The sequence below is a fragment of the Sciurus carolinensis genome, chromosome 13, assembly GCF_902686445.1.
Source record: "Sciurus carolinensis chromosome 13, mSciCar1.2, whole genome shotgun sequence".
Classification (NCBI taxonomy): domain Eukaryota; kingdom Metazoa; phylum Chordata; class Mammalia; order Rodentia; family Sciuridae; genus Sciurus; species Sciurus carolinensis.
This window is the reverse complement of record NC_062225.1, coordinates 73849563-73869947: the sequence shown is the minus strand read 5'-3', so window position 1 is coordinate 73869947 and position 20385 is coordinate 73849563. Positions and strand designations below refer to the sequence as shown.

Sequence of the window (20385 nt, the reverse complement as noted above, 5' to 3'; positions counted from 1 at the left end):
CGCCCCCTGCACCCCTGGCTGGGTGGGCCCCCAGACCCTCACCTTCAGCTCATCAATCTTGGGTTTCTTTTTCTCAGGTGCCTCAGACCCCGGGCCGGGGCTGGGGCCCTGGGCTCTCTTCTTCTTCTCCTCCTTTGTGGCCCTTGCCTTCTCCTTGCCCTTCATGGGCCCCTTCAGGCCTGGCGGGAAGCAGAAAGGAGAGCCCCATCAGCTTAGGGGGAGGCAGGGCAGAAAGATCAGAGCGGGAAGGCCTGCACTGGAGAACCAGCTTCGCCCCTCCGTTCTTCCTGATTTAATTTCTTGAGTCTCACTGACTCGACTGTGAAATGCAGACTCAAGGCGAGGCCTGGCAGAGTGGGGCAGGAAAGGATGCTGGGTCTGGAGTCAGAGGCCCGCGGCTGTGCAGCCCTGGGTCCCCTCTTCTCCTCCAGTGGCACTCAACCTGCCCACAGTATTATTAACAAGGCACCTCTTTTTTTTTTAAATATATATATATATTTTAGTTGTCAACGGATCTTTTATTTTATTTATTTATATGTGGTGCCAAGTATTGAACCCAGGACCTCACACATGCCAGGCAAGCGCTCTACCACTGAGCCACAACCCCAACCCCATGCAAGGCGCTTTGTTAGCATTTTTCAAACTGCATCCAGTGGAACATGAAGCATAGGTGCTAATGGTACGCTTTAGAAGAAAGGGTATTGTGGTGGAATCAGTTGGAGAAAGATTTTATATAGTATCTTCCTTTTAGAGAATTATAGTGTCTACAAATTAAAGTCTCTGAGAAGTCCCACACCAAAGCAGCATGTTTCAACCAGTCTTTCCTGAACCAATTTGACCACAGAACCCTCTCTTCCCTTCAGAATCGCCATCCTTACTGTTCTATGGAAAAAGGTCTGGAAAATGCTGGGTGGGGTGAGGTGTGAAGTTCCTTCTAGCTCTGATCACTCTGAGGCCTTAGGTGTCTGCCCAAGACATCGCTGATGAACTGGTCAGAGTGAAAACTACTCCAGAGAAGGGGCTCAGCCTGCTCCCTGGCACCCAGGGACACCCAGTGAGGTCTGCCCCACACTCGGTGGCTGTGAGGGCCTGTGGCAGGGGAAGGAGGAGCAGCTGGTGAGGCAGGCAGGGTCCAGGGCTCACCCTCGGTGCTGTCCATTTCTTCCTTCTCCTCCAGCTCAATGCCCGACGCCTCTTGCTGTCGAAGTTGCTGCCAAAAGATGGAGTGACTCCCCTGCCTCCCTGGGCCTCGATTTGCCTTTGCTATCACACGGTGCTCTAAGGCACACATGTCCCTTCTGCCCAGGGACGGGGCTCCTCAGGGCAGGTGGGCTCCCCTGGTGTCTGGATTATCACAGACTCCAGAGTTGCTTGTGGAATAACTGAATGAGGACGCGAGGTAACCAAACCAGGGGAGGCAGACTGGACCCCCAGCTTGGAAAAGCTGAGTTCTGTGGAGGGGACTCCAAGCCCGAGGGCAGGAGGAACCAGCTCCGGGGGAAGCGGGGAGGGAGCTGGACCGGGGGTGTGAGCACCCTGCCCACTCTCCGTGCCCCCAGCCATGCCAAAGCCTCACCTCCTTCATGGTGTCAATGGAGGCAAAGTACTTGGACCACCAGTCCAGCATGCTCTCGTCGGGCTCCTCTTCCTCTGGCTCTTCCGTGGTGCCTTTCTTCTTCTTCTTCTTCCTCTCCTTCTCCTCTTCAGCCTGAGGGTTGGCTAGGTCTACAGGCCTGTGGGCTCCCCTGCTCCCTGCTCTTTCCCAGAACCTCGGATGACCCAGAGGATCCCCTCCCACTCCGGCCCATGCTGCTCTATGGGGCCACCAGTGTCAAAGAGACAGGGCTATGTTTTGTGGGGAAGGAGGCCATGGCCCTGTGAGGACCATGACCTGCCAATGTGGGCCACTGGGCAAGGCAGTGTTTGGCACTCAGGGTCAGGGGATGACTCAGTCCCTGAGGCAGGGCCCTCTGGCCTGACAGCTGACACCAGTGTAGGTCCTTTGGCCCCAGGGCCCCTGATGGCCTGCACACTCACCACATCCACCTTGATGATGGCATCGGAAGTCTGCAGAGGGGAACCACGGAGACAGGACAGGATTAGCCACTGGGGCCTGAAGGGGCAGACAGCGGCCCTCCCCAGGAAGCTCGGAGGACAGGGACAGATGGGAGCCCAGGGGCGCATGCAGGGATGTATGCATGGTGTGCTTGTTCCCAAGAGCACACGGCCTGGGAGTCTGCTGGGGCCTGCGTGGAGGATTTCCTCAGGGCTCTTAGCACTGGCTCTCAGTCTTGCTGCACGCTAGACTTTACAGTGACCAATGTGGGCACCACCAAATCTGCACAGTGGCAAAGAGCACCAGTAATTTAAAATTGGCTGCGTCCTAAAGCCACGAGGAATTAGGAGCTTCCACCTGGAATCCTTCCCCAACCCAGGCCTGTAGGGTGTTTTGGAAACTGGGTTCCTGGAAGGAGGGACATGGGTGCTTTCACAAGGGATCCATTTCCTAGAGTGTCATTTGTTGGAGGACAAATGACTGCAGGTTATCACCTCAAACTACTAATGTTCTCTTTGTCTCCAGCACACGAACACACACACACACAGGCATGCACACACGTGTGCCAGGATGGTGTTGGGGTGGAGATGTCTGCACATGCAATCGGGTTGGCCCTTGACAACCACGCTCCTCACTGAAACAGGAGGGACCTCATGCTGCTTCTCAGGGTGGAGCAGCCTGGCTCATGAGTGTGGCACTCGTGTTCAAGGCCAGCCTGGGGCTGCCTTACCGCGTCCAGCTTCACCATGGTCTCCAGTTTCTTGACCGGCACCTCTGGTTCCATGCTCACTACAATCTCCCCTGTGGGGCGAGAGAAGGGTCCCCCATTGCAAAGCACATGGTAGCCCTGGAGAAGCCTGACTGGACAGGGAGACAGACAGACAGACAGGAGGCACAGGAAGAACAGTGAGAGTCAGGGAGGCAGAAGAGCATGCCTGAGACTGATTCTGGAACTTTCTGTGGGGAGAGGAGGGACCGGTAGTTGAAGGAGTAAAGAATAAGGGAATAAGGTGGGAGAAAATGAGCCAGAAAGAAGGGCGAGACTCTGGCGGCCCAACAGCGGAGTGGGGGCTGGACCAGGAAGAAGGGCCCAGGTCTTCTCCACCCAGTGGAGGAGGACCTCTGGGGGCTTTTCCAGCACTGGCCTACTCTGGTTCCAGAGTGAGGGGCAGCCCTGGGCAGCCTTCCCTGGCCTCCAGGACAGGGCCTGCCTTCCTGCCCTTCCCCACAGCACCATGGGATGTCCCCTGGAGACACACTGGTGGCTGCTTGCTCTAGGCTGTGAGCAGCAGCCCCCTGGGGACCGAGCCAGGCTTCAGGTTGAGATGCGGCCATACCCGTGGTGTTCCAGTTGGGGGCCGAGCGGTCTGGGGGCCGGTAGATGAAGCGACGCAGGGAGCTGACGGCGTGGGAGCCCACCAGTGTGTAGCGGCCAAAGGCGCGACAGTCCACCACGCGGATGTTCAGGGGCGGGTGCAGTAGCTCATTCTCTGGGAGGTCCTGGGGGTGTTGGTGACATGGAGCCTGAACTTCAGAGAAGGGGGCAGAGGAACCCGCCAGGTGGAGCCACACCGGCCACCTCCAGCTCTGCCCACCTTGGCTGGGCTTGTGCTTACCACTTCAAACCACTTGACCAGGGTGTTGAAGTTGGGGTTCTTCTTGTAATTGTGGATCAGGGATGACTGCACCCCCTTCCCTGCACACTCGATGTCCACCCGCGGTCGGTCCACCTGGGCCAGGTTCACCCGTTTCAGGTCCCGAAGGCCCCAGAACAGCACCTGGCAGAGGGTTGGGGAGGAGCGCTGCTCAATCCAGGCCGCCAGCAGTGGGTGGCGGGGACTCCTGAGAAGGAACCGGCAGCGGGCGGGCAGAGGACAGATTTCAGTGGGCAGGGGCAGTGCCAGGAGAACAGGTGAGGTGCGTGTCCTCAAGGGGCTTCACAGTGAAGGTGTGGAGGGGTCGAGGGTGGAGCAGACAGGAGAGCTGGGAATGGCCCTGAACACCCTGGTGTGACTCAGAGGGGGCAGGCACTGGCCTGGGGTGGGAGCCTGGGTCTGCGGCTGGCTCCTGAGGATGACCCTGGGCAAGTCACTTCCCCTGTCGGGCCCTCAGTCTCCTTATCTGGAAAGATGGAGTGGGTTGAGGGCACAGGGTTGCCGCCTGTGGAGGCACGTGTGCTCTCTCTCAATGGAGAGAGGGAGAGGGAACAAGGAAGCCAGGTGGAAGACACAGGGAGAGACAGGGAGGGACAGGGAGGGCCACCCAGGGCCCCCATGCACCTCCACTCGGTACTTGCTGAGCACGGGCCGGATGCCCACAGGCACAGGCATGATGGGTCCTCGGTCCACGTCCACCGGGCCGTTGATCGGGGGCAGGTCCGCCTTTCCTGCTGGCCCAATCTGAGGAGTTGGGGTCACAGGTCACATGCTGGGGAGTCCAGGGAGAGGAGACTTTCCCCCATGAGATCAGGGCAGACAAGGAAGGCCGGATGGCCCAGGCCCCTGAGAACCATGCCCTCTGCTTTGGTCCCACTGGCCTCACAGCAGCATGGGGAGGAGAGAAGCCCCGTTCCCTGCCACCCACCTGCAGCAGCTCGAAGGCAGCCAGTAGGTCTCCGGCCGTGGCGTTGCCACGGTAGATCTGGTAGTACTCCAGCTGGGGTGGGAAGCGGGGTGGGCAGTATGCCTCATCTGCCATCTTCACCAGGGGCTTGGCAAAGGTCCGGCCCATGAAGTCAGCTTTGCCCTGACACCAAACAACCCAGGTGGCCTCTTGCACTTGTGTTCACACCTGTCATCTCATTTGGTGAGCGGATGTAAGGAGCAGGGGTGCTCACCCACTTTACAGATGGGGAAAATCAAGTCTCGGGGACAACCAAAGGCTTGTTCAGGGCCAGGCAGTGAATGGCAGACTCAGGGCTTAGGACCAGAAGTAAGGTCCTCCTATTCTAGTGCAGAGCTCTCTGGGGACACCTCAATGGGTGAGGTGGTTTGTAGGGAGAGTGGTGGCTTCCCAGTTCTTGGGGGGGTTATCCCAATCCTTTACTCCCCACTCCAGGTGCCCCCTATCCCCTGCCATGGAAAGCTGCAAGGCTGTTACAGACTGATAAGTGTGGGCAGGGAGTCCAAGTTCCCTGGGGTGAGAGTAGAACTCTCTGGCTCATCTCCTGAGGACGTTGGGCTCTGTGTGTCTGTGCCAGGAGGTGAGGATGCCCTGGCCTGACTCCCGAGATCCCAGAGGTTCAGTGTTGGGAAAGGTCAGGCTGCAGCGGGTGGGCAGGAGACACCTGGAGGGACGGCGTCCCAGGCAGCACCAGCCCAGGAGGGAGTGGGCAGGAGGCCAGCAGGTTGAGTGCAGGGAACAAGGGGGAGGTATGGTGTTGCTGGGGTCCCGGTGCCAGCTCCCACTCGTACCATGCTGTCCTGGTCGTAGATTTCAATGACAATGATGGGGGGATCATCCCGCAACTCATGCGCTTCTCCATACAGCTCCAGGTTGTCAAACACCAGCATCTGATCCCAGGTGGGGCACAGTGTCTCATTCAGCACCTGCAGCATGGGGTGGGAGGCAGGGAACGTGATGGTGAGTGGCAGACTCCACTCCTAGTCAGGGTTCCAGGGAAGCCGGGAGCAGGAATGTCAGGTGCCCTGACTGTTTCAGAAATCTTAAAGTCAAGGCGAATATGAGGTCTGTTTCTAGAACCCTGACCAAGTCTTCCCATCTTCTCTGTCTTGTGGATGTCACCTCAATCAAAGTTGCAGTCCTTGCCTGTGGGACCTGGGCCTGCAGGTCTAAGGGACAGGGGAACTAGCTCTCAGGGCCCACAAGCTCCGAGGCCTCCGGTGTTCTCACCTCGGTGCACTGGCTCTGGTTGATGAAGAAGACACGCGCGAAGGGGTCAGAAAGCCCGCTGCTGTCGGCGGCAAAGAGGCTGCGGGCCTGGTACATGTGAGCTCGGAGCTGGAAGGCCTGCTTCTCTGTGGGGAAGAGCAGACTGAGGCCCTGCACAGCCCTTCAGGGGAGAGGGCGGGCAGAGGGGCCCACCAGGCTGAGGAGTCCGCACTCACTGGTGTAGACCAGGCTGATGGGCGGGAAGGAGTGAAGCCCCAGGCCCTGGGCTGCCTTGACCTCTTCGAAGCCACAGGGCAGGCCGCACAGGAAGTCCTTCCGCTGCTTGCTGAGGCCCAGCCACAGGTAGAGCTCCAGCTTGGCCTGCACTGTCCAGCCCGCTGAGCCGAAGCCCCGCTTCCCTGGCAGCTGGGGGGCAGGCTTGGGGTCACCAGGAGCCTGGCCAATGCGAGGGCGCACCAGGAGGGGTAGGGGCAGGGACAGAGGGCTGGTGGAGGCCTCCATGGGAGCTCCCCACCCCAGCCATCCCACCGGGCTGAGGTGGGGTGGGGACGGGGGATGGGCTGGGCGGGGCCTCCATCGCTCCTCCCTCTTCCCCTCCATTCTCTTTCCTGCCCTTTTCTGAACTCAAGTTAGTTGAGGATCCTGTCCCATCGGTTCAGGCCTGATGGACCTCAGTGGGACCCTGAGAGGAACCCAGGTTCCCCCGACCCCAGTCCCATCCCCGTGGCACCTTGAGGAAGAGGGTCTTGACCTTGGCGCAGTCCTTGCCCAGCTCCTCCTCCACGATGGAGAAGAGCAGGTCCTTGGAGGGCACCCGGGCGTAGGCCACCCGCTTGTTGCTGCTCATCATCCAGATGAAGACGTCCGGGATGCTGTGCTGGGGCTACGGCGGGGGAGGGCAGCGGTCAGGGGAAAGGGTCTTCTCCACCGTGGCCCCGGAGCCTGCCTGGCCTGAGGGCGGGACCTGGATGCAGAGGGGCCTGGAGGGAAGGACCCCGGGCCTGGGTCTTCCAGCCATCTGAGCTGGAGGGGCCGCACAGAGAGTCTGACCCACCCAGTTCTGTGCAGCCCCTGTCCTCCCCGCAGACCACGCACCTCGTCTGCCAGGAAGCGCAGCTTCTGTAGGAAGTTCTGGCACAGCCTCAGCTTGTCGCGCACCGTGTGCCGCTTCACCTGAGCCCGCAGGCTCCTGGCCTGCTGCCCCATGCTCTCCTGTGGGGGCGGGGTACAGGGGGAGATCAGCTGTTGGGGGGCTGCTGGGGCCATGACCCAGGGGCTGTGACCTCAGAGGCAGACCCTCCCTCCATCCCTGGGGTCCAGTGCGTCCTCACCAGCTCCCTCATGCAGGACTTGAGGCGCTCCCGATCCAGCCTGGTGCGTGATGAGTGGCCCTGGTCCTTGTCAGCCAGGGAGAGGAAGTGGCTGGGGAGGGAGGGAGCCAGGGCTCAGCCTGTGGGCATCTCCTGCTCTTCCCAGGCTGGTCCAGGGCCTCTCCGTCTAGTTGCCCACGCCCACCCGTCCTGCTGCCCCTCTGTCCCCTCACTGGCAGCCACAGCTGAGCTCCTCCAGGACTCCCCGCAGGCGACGCTCAGGGTAGGACTTCTCCGTTTTGATCATCTCCTGTACGTCATTCAGTCCTTCTTCCTGGGAACCAGGGGTGTGGGTTCACGCTGGGCCATGGCCTGCCCCCTGGGCCTCCCCAAATGTCTCCTCCAGGTTCATCAGCAGGGAAGAAAGGCTTAGTGACCTGGGACCTCTCATAGGGCCATTCCTTATTCATCGTGAGGAGGCAACCGACTCCCCAGGTTCTTTTGTAGAACCTGGAGACCTTGCTATCTGAAGGGCCCTCAGTTCCTGAAGGAAGAAGTCACCTCTGACTGTGACCCTGGTGGGCTGTGCAGGGCTCAAGGCTGGAGAGATGCCTACTTTACTAGAGACACGGGGCCTACCTAGCTGCCTCCAGGGAACCCCAGGCCTGGAGGGGCCAGGATCCTCAGACTCCATTCCAGAGCTCTGGGCAGGGGGTGGTCAGGGGTTTTATTGGGGCCATTCCTGCAGCCCCTTGCTCTGCCACATGACAAACCTCTGGACAGATGGCCTGTGTGTTGCAGGCGAGCCCTTTAGACACACCCACTCCCTAGGACTCCCAGCCCCCGCTTGGCCCTAACCAGCTTGTCAGCGATGTGGTCCATGATGTTGGCGTTGTACAGGCGTCGGCGCTGGTCTGGCCACCAGCTCTTGATGTAGATGCAGGGCTTACGCTCCAGGTAGGGCAGATGGAAATAGTTCCTGGGGTGGGAGGTGTTGGGGGGGTTGAGATCCAGGGCCACAGGAAGTGGGAGGACCAGGCCACAGGAGGGTGAGCCCACCTATCTGTGATCTGGGGCCGCATGGGTGGGGTGGAGGACACTGAGGCCAGGTCCCCACCATCGTCACCCTCATCGTCACTGGAGTTCTGGATCAGGTCTACTTCCTCCTCATCCCCAGGTTCCTTTCTGGGCTGAGGCCGCTGTGGTCGGGCTAGGCCATCCACCTCGTTCCCATAGTTGCCTGGACACAGAATGGGGCATCAGAGGAGAATCCTTTCCCCACTGGGCCCCAAGAGTTGTTCAATCTAGATGTTTCTTAGGAAGAGGCAAAGTCAGAGAACGGGGCTCAGATAGGACAGAACATCAGCCGGAGAAAGATCCCCATGTTCCCAGGATCTTGCTGAGAGCCCTGCTGTTGTCTGAGCATGAAGTCCAGCCTAGGACCTGGCCTGGGTTCCCACTCTTTCCTCTTTAGACCCCAAAAGTCTGTCCTGTCTTTCTTTCCCTTATCCCAGATGCAGACCAGCCCTCAAGGTAGAGTGAAGGTTGGCCCCTCTCGGGGACAAGTACTCTCCCATAGAGTTGCTGTGTGGGTCCTGAGGACACTCAGGGGAAAGAGGTCAATGTTGCCTGCGTCCAAGAGTTGGGATGCAGGGTCCGATAGTTAGTTACCACCAGTAGCTCCTAGGCCTGAAGACCCTCCCCTGAGAGCACAGCACTCACCTATGGTCACCTCAAAGGTGATTGGTTTGTCTCCATTTTTCCTGTCGATCATTGAGGCCTCCAGGAAAGCTCCAAATAGAAAGAATTCTTCCATTTTCCCTGTGCAGCTCTGTGCAGGAGGAAGTTCAAACCATCCTTAAACTTCAGTAGGGCAATGGGCCTGGGCAAGCCTCCTTCTAGCAAGTCATAGACTGGCCCTTTGGGCTGATGGAGGGCATCCTACCTAGTTTTGGGGTTAGGCAGTCCAGACCATGAAGCCCTCAGCCTCAGGTCCTGGAGAACAGCTGCCTCTGTATCCACAGGGACAACCATGACTGGGAAGAGGGGCAGACTTGAGGCACCATCTTGGGAGCTGGTGGCTCTTGGGGCACCTCTGGGAAGGGTGCAAGCAAGTGGGAGACCAGGACAAAAGGTCCTGCTGAGGGGCCGAATGAAGGCCTCTCCTCCCTGAAGCAGGCCTCATCCTGGGGTCTGGCCCCTTGAGGTAGGCAAAAGGCAAAGTCAGGACTCTGGCTTCCAGGGTGGGATGGGGGCTGAACAGGGGGCCCTGGGGGCAGCACAGCCCCAGAGGCCTCACCTCTGAGACAGGTGTGGCCTGCTCCACCTGCACCTCTGTGGAGCTGGTGAGCTCGGGGTTGGAGGTGTCCAGGATCTCCACAGCCAGGGCCAGCATGAGGCGGGCACGGAAGGACACGCCCTCCCCCAGGCCCTCGTTCAGGTCCTGGTGCTCGTCCAGCAGCGTGTAGTTGCGTGTGGAGCCGTACATGTTGACCCAGGCTGGACCCAGTGTGGGCAGGAAGCCTGCGGCAGCAAGGACAGGGAGGAGGGACTGGGTCACTGAGCCAGCCATGACATCCCCTTTTCCTTGAGGCAGGGGCTACAAACAAGGCCCTGTCAGGTCGACACCAGGGATGGTGTGAGGAGAGGGTCTCATTTACTCCTTCCTTTTGTGACCCACCCCTAACACAACCGGGCTCCCGTTGCTGACCTTTGTCTCCATCATTGGAAATCTTGCACAGGTCGATGAAGTGGGTGCCGATGGCCACGTCGTTGACCTTGTCGGAGTCTCGGATCTGCACCTTCATGCGTTTGCAGAGTGGGGGGAACAGGTCTGTGAAGACGACTTGTTCATTCCACAGGGGCTCGTAGCTGCTCTTCTGCACTGAAGTCTTGCCCTGGTGGGAGGGAGAGAGGGTTAGGGCGTGTGTGTGTGTGTGTGTGTGTGTGTGTGTGTGTGTGTGTGTGGCCTCTCAGACTCGCCTTCCCCATGCCCTTGGTCTGAGGACCCTGGGAGGCAGGGAGCATTCTCTAAGCGCCATCCATGACCGAGACGATTCCCAGACTGGCCGTACCTTCCAGCCTGAGCCGGAGGCTCCCGATTTCACCTCATGTCTTCCCCAGGCCACCACGCCCATCCCTGCCCTCTGACACCTGTCACTCTCAGCCCAGCCTCTTGCACCATACCCCAGTACCTTCTGGCCAGCAAAGAAGACCTGCACGTAGGGGTCGACGAGGTCCTTGTTTTCCCCGATGAAAGCCTTCTTCACGTTGGCCATGAGGCTCGTGTTCATTCGGGGCAGCCCCTCCGCACGGTAAATTTTCACGTAGAACCGGGCCCACTGGCGTTCTGGGGGGACCCCCTCGGGGAGCAGCAAGTTCCTGCTGGCACATCCAGCCAGGGCCATTGTGGCCAGATTCAGAACCCCCATCTCCCTCCTTGCATCTGCCTACCCTGGGGTCTGGCCCAACCCGTGACGGACAGCGGAGAGGCCAGATGTAGACTAAAGACACCCAAGTTCACAGCACCCACCCGCGGCGGGAAGCAGGGCAAATCTCCCATCACCCTGAGCCCGTGTCCTCACCAGTAAGGTGGGAACGATAAAATCCACCTCCCCGGAAAACAATGAAATACTCAAATAGGTTACAGTGGGGTAGCACTTTGTGAATCGTAGAGCGGGTGCCAGTCTTACTACTATGATCAACTTGTGCAGCTTTATGCCACATCCTTCGTCCCCCAGACCAAAACTTCAGAAGCAGCTGCTCTTCCTTCCCCAGCCCAGGAAGACCTGAGTCACTGGATCCTGCCCTCTGTCCACTGAGGCAGATGAGGTCCCAGGATATTTCTCAAAAGCCTCATCTGCTGCTTCCACACGGCACACACGGAATCTCCTTGCTCTCCTGGGTGTCTCCTGTTAGCACCCTCCAGACCTGGCAGCTTCTGGAAGCTGGCCTGCAGCGACTACCCTCCTACCAGATTCCTCAGAGCCAGAAGTCTGCCAGTCAAAGTACTGTCATTCCTAACTGTCCTCCATTGCCCACCGATGCTGCCCCGCCCCAGGGCCTCCAGGAAGAGCAGGGCTGTGTGGATACCTGGGCGGGAATGGGGTACGGGAGGTGGACACAAGAGCTCTGGAGCCCACGCCAGGAGCTCTTCTGGGGAAAGGAAGGGCTGGGGCGAGATGGGGCTCACCCCTCAATGTCATCCTCGTCTGTCTCGTTGGCCTTGTGGGGTGTCTTGATGTTGTCCCCCTTGCCCACCACAGCGATGTCACACTTCACATAGCCCTTCAGCCCAGCCGAGATGTCATCAGGGTCTGACAGGATGGCCCACTTGTGATGGAACTGGTGCTCTGTGGTGGTGACGAGGGTGCTGTACCCATGTCCCCGCCCCTACAGCTTCCCACCATCAGGGTAGACCGAAGACCTAAAAGAGCTCAGCACGTTTTTGGCCTCTAGGGACCCCAGGCTGCAGGTCCCAGAGACCAGGGGCCACAGTTCTGCCTGTGTCTGGGCCAGGGAGAGACGAGGGGAACTGGTCTGGAGCGGGGGAACTGGTCTGGAGCGGTGCAGCTGGACGAGCCGCCCAGGCCATACCCTGATGTGTGGTGTGGCTTCTGAGCGATGAGCCTCCTAACTGGGTTTCTTGGCCTGTGGCTTCTCCTACTGTCACCACTCTAGCCAGGCACACACAGACACCAGACAGGGTATCCGAAGTGGCGGCTCCTACCTTATCACCTCCCCCCTTTCCAAACCTTCTGGGGCTCCCCAATGCCTTAGGAAGCCCAAGGGCTTGATGTGGCTTTTCCTGCCTGGTTCGTCTCTCCCTCCACGATGCTCCCCAAAGCCCCCATTCCTTTCTGAGCTCCTGCTGATCCCACCTCCAGGCTGCTGTGTTCTTGCCCAGTGAGTCCTGTCCCTCTTCTTCCCTCCCTGTTCAGTGGCCCCGGGGTCTCCTCCTCGCATCTGCCCCGACTTCCACACAGACATGGCTCCTGGCCTCTCTGGAGCTCTTGCTGCCTTGAATATCTGTCACCCACCTCACTGTAATTATCTGCTTGGCCCCAGTTTTAGACTAGAGCCTCCTAAAGACAGGGACTAGTATCCCAGGGTCCCCAGGACCTAGGACAGTGTGGAGCAAAGGACAGGCACCTCAGGAAGCCTACTCTTTCAGGCTGGTGTTAAACCACAGGTGGAAGGAGGCAGAGGGGAAGCCTGGCTGTGCGGGGCTTTTCCCTGTGTTTTGGGTGGGCACTGAATCCCCAGGGGCTCAGGACTGCCTCCCTGCCTCCTTCCTCCTCTTCCACTTTCTACTGCAGCCCGGGCCTGTGTCCTCCAGGGCTCTGGTCCCAGAGGCTCCTTGAGGTGAGGTAGGGGGCTGTGTGCAGAAACCAGCCTAACTGGGGATCAGCCAGCCCAGCTGTGTCTCAGTAGAGTTAATGCCACAGCAGTCCAAGAAGAGGGTCAAGGAGGGCAAAGGCAGGAAGTCACGGGGGAGGGGGGAGGCTGCGGGAGACCTCTGCTGGGCTGGCATGCCTCAAGAGGAGGGGGCCATGCCCTGGGCATCCCCAGAACTTCAGGGCCTTGCCTGAGCAGATGTACGTAGCAGGGACAGATGAACAGATAACTAGATGGTTAATGGGAGACAGATTGAGGGCTGGTGTGGGCTGACTGGTTGGTAGAGTGGGTGGATGTGTAGATGGTGGATGGATAAATGAATGGCAGGGTCCATTAACATGTGGACAGAGGGGTGGATGGACAGATGGGTGGACATGGTTAGATGAATTAGGGAAATTTGGCAAGAAAAGAGAGTAACACACTCTCAGGAGTGACATGAATTTTATTTTCAAATTTAAAGCTATTTGAAGAGGGGAAAAAGTTTTGTTTTCTGTCCTGAAAGACAGACCAGACCTGTAGATGGGGGTGGTGGGGAGTAGTTGTGGGTGATAGTTTTTTTTTTTTGTTTGTTTGTTTAACTGACATAAACACAGTGGAAATACCTAAAATAGGGGGTGCTGGGAGGTCGAAGCAGAGGCTAGGTGACCATCAGCAATGTTGCTGTGGGGATCCCTATGCCAGGAGCACACTGGTCTGATGACCTCTGAGGTCCTTCCGGTCCTGACACTGTTTGATCTCAGGTCAGAGATGCAAGAACAACCTGAGAGCCCAACTCTGTAGTCAGTGGCCTGAAACATCATTTCACCTGCCTCCAACCTGGCCCTGGCACCTGCTGGGTCTGGCTGGTTGGAAAGCTCCCAGGCCTCCTCATGACCTACACACCCAAGCTCCCCTCCAGCAGAGAGCAGCAGTGGTTTCCTACTATTGCCTCTGACTGGGTAAAGAGGGTCCTGCCAGGCTGAGAATAGGCTCTGGACCCCACTGAAGCCCTTCCAGTTCCACCATGTGCTGACACCACCCAAAGCTTCCCAGCAGTACCCAGCAGTTCTGGGACCCTGGGAACATCTTCCTAATAGTACCCAGGTTTGGTCAGGAATCAAGAACTCATCAAGAAGATCAGGTCAAGCGTGAGACCATCAGAGTGAAGAAGATGGCTTCAACTGAACAGCTGAACCGAGTGACTTCAGCCTCTCACACCCTGAAAAGGGCACCAGGCTCAGGGGCAGATTTGGCAAGAGCAGAAAGTCCAGGAATGGGTTACCCTAGTGGAAAGCCCGGGTGTGGGGCCCGCACCCTAGTTCCACCCACTTAACTCCCAGTGTGGCCCTGGACCAGCTACTTAAACTTGGTGAGTCTCAGTTTCCTTATTGTGCAATGGGAGTGGTGCTTACATGGGTAGGGAGGGTCCACCTGCTGGGATGGCATGGTTGGCCTGTGCTGGCACCTGCTGCTGTTCCACCAGGGCTGTGCTTTCCTGACCAGGACTTGACCATCCAGAAACCCAGGGGCATACTGAGCTCCCCTACTCTCTCTACTTTCCTACTTCGTCTTGACTTTAGAACTCAGGCCTGCCAACGGCAATAGGGGACACCCATGGCTCAGCCCTGGAAGAGGTCATCCTCAGGATCCCAGTGACATTCAGAACTGTGGCCCGCAGCTGTGTGTGCTTCCTGGGAAGTAACATGGTGGCAGACTGACTCTTCCCTGTTCCTTTCAGAGCTGGATGGTCAGTCCAGCTGGCCTCCCCTGAGGTCCATGACTTGCGTGGGGCAGTGGAGAAGGCAAGGCCCTGGAAGCCTGAGACCCAGGCAAGTCCTTCATCTCCCTGGGCAGCTCCATTGTAATAAAGATGGGACTGGATGTTTTTAAGGTCTTATGTAGCTTGAATAGTTCTATGATTTTATAATTTTTATGTGTGTGTTCTTGGGCACTGAACTCAAATTCCCTGATCCGAGTCCCAGTTTGAAGGTATGTCAGCTGGGTCTATTAGGCTGAACCACAAGGCCGTGTCAAGTGTTCATCCTTCCAAGCCCCTTCATGTCTCCTAGCCTCATTTATCTCATCTGTAAAATGGGAAGGGGTGCTGCTGCCTACCTCACTATTTTGTGGAGGTAAAATGTGACACTGGGAATTGGAACCCAAAATGGCCCCAAGTAGCCCATGTGGTGACAAGTCCTTTGGGCCAGCTCTTGGGGTTTCCTCCTCACCATCTTCATACAGTGTTGGCCCATAGGTACTTACAAAGCTGCCAATCAACCACTGCCTCACATGGCTGCTCCTCAGGTGACCCAGGTCCCTTGTAAAAAACTGTTTTTAGAGTTCAGGAGTCCCTCAGAGGCTGCCATACTACATTCAGCAATGACTGTGTCACTACCACATTTGGATTGGACAGTGTGACTTAGGAAGGGCTCTGGAGACATGGCCTGACATTCCTCCTGACCAGCTGGGTGACTTCAGCAAGCTCTGGAGCATCTCTGAGCTTCAGTTCCCTCAAGTGTCAAAGGGGGACAGTGGAGTTCCTGTGAGGACAGAAGGGGTCCTTTCTGCTTGGCAGGTGCCAGCTCAGGGGGCAGGAGGCTGGGCACAGACCTTCCCAGGCTGTGAGGATAGCACCTCGCTCTGCACCCTCTACAAGTACGGCCACACAGCACGTGCCACGTGCCGTATGGAAGTCTTCCCAGGCTCTGCACGGAGTGACTGTCTGGTAGCAAGGGAGACCTGCCAGACTGGGTACCGGTTGCCCCCACATTTGTGTACAGACTGCGCACGCCATTTCCCCGCAGGCCACATGGCTGTGTGCTAACAGTCGCCAGACTGTGGTCCCTGCCAGCTGAGCCCAGGAACTGACATGGTGGGCAGGACCATGGCTGCCCCGCTCCCTGAGCCCCACGCCCTTGGCTGACCAGCCCGCACTGCTACTCACCAGGCTGGGAGTACACAGTCCCCACGTCCATTTTGAAGGAGCCCACCAGGGTGCCGCTGCGCAGCAGGTTCTTGGAGTGGATCACCTTCCGGGCAGAACCACCAGCCGCCAGTCAGGCCAGGAGTGGGCGAAGCTTTCCATGGGGCCCGGATGGGACCCACTGATGGTGGCACCACCTCAGTCTTTCTGGGGACCCTAGCTTAGTGGTGAAGTGGGGGGCATTTGGCAGGGCAGCATCAGCCTCTCCTGACCACACTGTTTTTATTTTTGGCTGGCTGGCTGTCACGCACGGGCCAGCAGGTTGTATGCTACACAGAGGAACCTGGCTAAAGGGACAGGAGGGAGCCAAACCCATCCTGTGCCCCCTGTGCCCAGCCATGTGTCCAGGCACCAGGCTACCTTTTTATGATTGGTCCAGCCAAAGGGGGCCACCTCTCGAGATTGCACAAAGGTGCAGCTGAAGGAGTGGCCTTTTTTTTTGCCAGGACTGTTCCCCACTCACCGAGATCTTGATGATCTTGTCGAACATGACGTCAGGAGAGACGTGGAAGTCGAAGACGAAGTACTGTAGGGGGAAGGAGCAGGCTGCGGTCACTGGGGGGCTGCAGCTATATCCCAGGATGGTGCCAGGCCCCTCCCTCCTGGCAGTGCCTGTCTGTACCCCGGCCATTTTCCCTGAGCCCCAAGGTTTGGATGAACGATAGTGTAACCCACCAGTTCTGAATGACCCGGGTGGGGGTGGGGAGGCAAGGCCCCATCCCCTAGGCTGAGCCACCTGCTGCCAGTCAGTGGAACCACTGGTTGACACTGATGTGCTGTGCCTGTGGGCCGTAGTCCCAGTTCTGTCCCTTTCTAGCTGTGTGGCCTTGAATAGCACATACTCTGAACCTCAGTTTCCCAAGCTGTAAAATGGGGATATTGACCTTTACCTCAAGAAACTCTGATGAGATATTATAACTTCGGCCACTGAATTGAAAATGCTCTTGACTGTGTGATACACTGTGGTTTGAAGGTCACATAAATATCACCATTAAACCACCATGCTGCCTGGAAGATGCGTCCCAACTTCAGGGAGGTTAAAAGGGAAAATAAGGCGACTCTTTGTGCTGAGGACCTAGGGTGTGTGAAGGCACTTACTTCACTGTAAACCTAGCACGCTGTGGCGTGAACTGTCTTCTTGTGCCGAGGGCTGCCACTCACAGTTGTGGCCCCCACCCTTGTCCCCTGGCCTGGGTGCAGGGGCTGGGGTAAGGGTGTGGGCAGTGAGCAGAGGGCCCACTGCCTTGGTGAACCCATGGGCAAGAAAAGAGGGACATGCTTCTGAAGCACTCAGAGATAAAAGTCGCCCGCATACCGGTTCCTGACTGAGGCAGCCTCACCTTGAGCACTGTGGGTACAAGTGCCAGCTTTAGAGTTGGCCACATCTAGCTGTGATTTGGGGGTTCATCACGTTCTTCCTGAGCCTTAGTTTACCCCTGTGATATGGGGATAACAGTCTCAGGTGGCACACTGAACCTCTCCAGGGGCACAGGGACAACTGCGAGGTGTGATCGTAAAGTCCTGAAATGGAGCTCTCAACCCAGGTGTGCATGTAGTACACGAGCAATTAACCTTAGTTGCTCAGTGTGGCAGTAACAGGTCCAGGTGGCGCTGGCTGGGGGTGGGGAGCCTGCAGCTCTGGGGATGCAGGTGGAAAACCAGATTTGGGAACCATCAGCACAAGGATGGTGACTGAAACTTTTGAATGGAGGAAACACCTGGGGAGAGTGTCAGAGGGGAAGCAGGCCCCAGACAGGGCTCCAAGAAGCAGTCTCCTGTGGTGGGAGAAGGAACTGGAGAAACATGGAAGCAAAATAGGAGGGCAGACAAGAGGATGGAGGGACTGGGCAGTCAAGGGAGAGAGGACAGCAGGGGACTTTGTCCTCAGGAGTAAGGTCCTAGTTGATCTTGTGGAATGCTGTGGGGCAGATTGAGGTGTGACTGGGAAAGAGAAGGTGGGGACAACTCACATGCCTCCAGGGAACGGAGGAAAGAAGAAGGTGGCCCTGTTGAGGTCCATGGGAGCGGGGAAAGCCCTTGACCCACGGATGATGAGTGTCTAGTTCCTGTCCTGGAGCAGCCATGGATTTTCACGGTGGGGTTTAGACAAACACGCTGCAGTCAAACACCACACAGGCGAAGGAGAAGGAGCCAGAAGAAAGGAAAGATGAAGTTGTTGGTGTTGGTAGAAGGTGCAATGCCTGATTCTTTGGGATGTAGGAAGAGAAGGGTCCAAGGCAAAGGGAGAGGTTGACTTTAGGCAGGAGAAAGGATGGTGCTCCCGGATGTCCGGGCAGGACCAGGTGCATGGGGATAGGGGCTTGGCCTGGGCCATGAATGGCAGGTTGTTCTTGGAGGGCAGAAGTCATGAGCCACCCTTCACAAGGGCAGGCTCGGAGCCAGGCAGGATGGGTCATCGGGCCCAGAGCCTCAGAGCTGGGTCAGCCCCATGCAACGCACTAGCTCAGTGAGGGCCAGAATCCTGCACCCTCTGAACTGTCTCTGGTCGTATTCCTGGTATTTCTTGAGCACAGCTCCCTTCTGGAATTGTGTAGAAATTTACTAAGTCATGTTGGTTGTTTGTACCTCCTTCTGTTGTTTTAGTGGAACCAAAGGAAAGTTCCTGCCAGCTCAGGGAATTCGCCAGCAGCAGTATATATCTGTGACCCAGGGGTATCTCTCACTGAAGAGGAAGAGAAGAAAAGGGAAATAAAGGCCTTGGGCCTGGAACTGACCTCTGACCCAGAGAGGGCAGGGATGACTGCTTAGTGGCAAGACAGCTGAGCTGGGCCCTGCAGGGTGAGTAGGAGTTTGCAAGGAGGGAGCAATGTGCATATAACATGAGGTGCACAGGCCTGTACAGTGAGCCCTCGGGTACACTGAGCATGGCTTTACCTCCATCAGTAACCACACTGGGTCACAGGGACCTGTCTCCACAGCTGTCATGGGAAAGTAGGCCCTTATTTAGGTCAGATGCTTTCCAGTCATGAATGTGTCCTGACATGAGGTCAGAGATGTCCTGACTCCACACAAGGCCGGATGAGTCCTGAGCAGTGGTGTCCTGCCCTGGGGCCCCAAGGGAAGCTGGCTGGGAGATGTGGTCCCTGTGTGGCCACACATGACAGCTCGGCCAGGTTTGTGCTGAAGGGCACAGGTTTATCTTCCTGCAGGTGCAGTTGAGGCTCCCACAGCTGCTCCTGCGTCCCCTCAGCCCTCCCTGCACCTCAGGAGCAGGACAGGTGTCCCCTTGAGCCGGCCTGGCACATCTCATTTCCTGCAGCTACTGTGTACCCCCGTTAGGAAAGGGAGGCTCGGGGTCCAGGTGTCTGGGCCAATCTGCTGTGTTCTCAGGCATCCGAGGGAGGCCTGGGCCTCCCTCACCAGAGCTGGTCACTATGGGATTCCTTCTGGAGCCCAGGGGTCAAGATGCTGCACCCTAGTGATAGCCAGGGCCCTGGGCTGGAGGCTGGACAGTCTGGCTCCTGATGTGAATGTCTCTGTACCCTGTGACAGTGGGAAGTCCCTTCCGGTATTCAGGCCTCAGCCTCCTCCTCCGTAAGGCAGGGGATTGAACTAGAAAGTTTCTGAGGTCCCTCTTCTTTCATGTGGCCTCAAAGGGCTGGAAAGAGCAACAGTGGGCACCAGGTATTTTACCTCTTGCACACAAAGTCAAGGCCAGTGGTAAGAAGGGAAGCTCTCAGAGGCTTAGGTGATCAAGAAGGTGACTGAGCATAAAGGGGAAGCACCCAGAGCCCTACCAGTAAGAACCTCCCACAGACTCTCAGTGTCCCTGTGTGTGTAGTAGATAACAGTGACAACCTCTTATGGGTGATGTACCTAATGCATTTAGAAGAGTCCTGGGCACATGGGAAATGTTCATTAATGGCATTGGTGCCACCACACCGAAGCACTACCCAGGGCTCTGGCTTGGAAAATAGCTGGGACCAGGTCTCGTGGGCTGTAGGGTTTGTTCACAGGTGCTTCAGGGAGTTGCACAGAACCCAGGCCACTTTTCAACAGGTGGCCCTGGTCAGATCAGGGCCAGACCGGGATCTAGACTAGGGGTCCCGAGGGTTTGACACTGCATGTCAGTGTGCTGGGGTTAAAACAGGGTGGGCCAGAGTCACCTCTGCTGGTAGCCCTTTACATTCCTTGACATTCAGCTGCTGCTTGTGGGCTCCTTGTGGGCTCCTTGTGGGCTCCTTGTGGGGCTGGGGCCCAGCCTCCTGCCACATTTCAGGAGGCCCCTTTCCCCAGCTAGGCCATGGGGCCACTGACCTCATTGTAGTAGGGGCAGTTGGTGGACTCCTTCATGGATGTGTACTTCTTGTCGTCGCCCACCTCCACGCACACCACGGGATCCATGTTCAAACCCACTAGCTGCCGAGCCTCGATCACTGTGATGCTGACCTGCGGGTAGGAGAAGGGGGAGCCAGGTAGACAGCTGAGGGGCCTTGGAGCCGGGTCCTGCTGGAGGGCAGGAGCAAGGCAGGAGGGCTGCAGGGCACAGGGAACCACACTGACTCAGAGGCACAGCCTGGGCGCCACGCTGACCACTGTCTGATCGGCTGGGTGATCCTGGGCTCTTTCCAGCCTCAGCACCCTGGTTTTTAGCAGGCCATGGGCGGGGTGACCTTTAAGCCAGGTTCATTAGAATTACCTGGGGCAGGGGGCATCCCCCGAGTACGGTGCTCGGGACATACTCCTGGCCAACCCAGCGGGTGTCAGCAATGGGCCCAGGCATCAGTGTTTTAAAGCTCCTAGGTGACTTCAGAGCTCTGAGCTCTTCCCCAGATGGATGGGATGGC

General features: G+C 57.7%; 1 protein-coding gene across 3 annotated transcripts in view; it reads right to left on the bottom strand.

The window, feature by feature from the left end:
• Nucleotides 1-20385, bottom strand: part of Otof (otoferlin) — an 86572-nt gene that overhangs the window by 8918 nt on the left and 57269 nt on the right. For 2 of the 3 annotated variants that reach the window (XM_047522547.1, XM_047522548.1), the window contains 26 exons: nt 19856-19987; nt 16041-16103; nt 15539-15623; nt 11411-11570; nt 10413-10599; nt 9929-10115; nt 9518-9741; nt 8941-9049; nt 8278-8458; nt 8077-8197; nt 7452-7552; nt 7240-7330; nt 7004-7120; nt 6639-6791; nt 6124-6313; nt 5909-6033; nt 5470-5604; nt 4640-4801; nt 4336-4455; nt 3673-3834; nt 3394-3556; nt 2787-2857; nt 2038-2067; nt 1577-1708; nt 1144-1210; nt 43-179 (listed from right to left, as the gene is read on the bottom strand). In XM_047522547.1, the coding sequence (XP_047378503.1) occupies nt 43-179; nt 1144-1210; nt 1577-1708; nt 2038-2067; nt 2787-2857; nt 3394-3556; nt 3673-3834; nt 4336-4455; nt 4640-4801; nt 5470-5604; nt 5909-6033; nt 6124-6313; nt 6639-6791; nt 7004-7120; nt 7240-7330; nt 7452-7552; nt 8077-8197; nt 8278-8458; nt 8941-9049; nt 9518-9741; nt 9929-10115; nt 10413-10599; nt 11411-11570; nt 15539-15623; nt 16041-16103; nt 19856-19987 (3405 nt within the window). Of the gene's footprint in view, nt 1-42; nt 180-1143; nt 1211-1576; nt 1709-2037; nt 2068-2786; nt 2918-3393; nt 3557-3672; nt 3835-4335; nt 4456-4639; nt 4802-5469; nt 5605-5908; nt 6034-6123; nt 6314-6638; nt 6792-7003; nt 7121-7239; nt 7331-7451; nt 7553-8076; nt 8198-8277; nt 8459-8940; nt 9050-9517; nt 9742-9928; nt 10116-10412; nt 10600-11410; nt 11571-15538; nt 15624-16040; nt 16104-19855; nt 19988-20385 lie in introns of all 3 variants that reach the window. The other variant, XM_047522546.1, reaches the window with a different exon arrangement.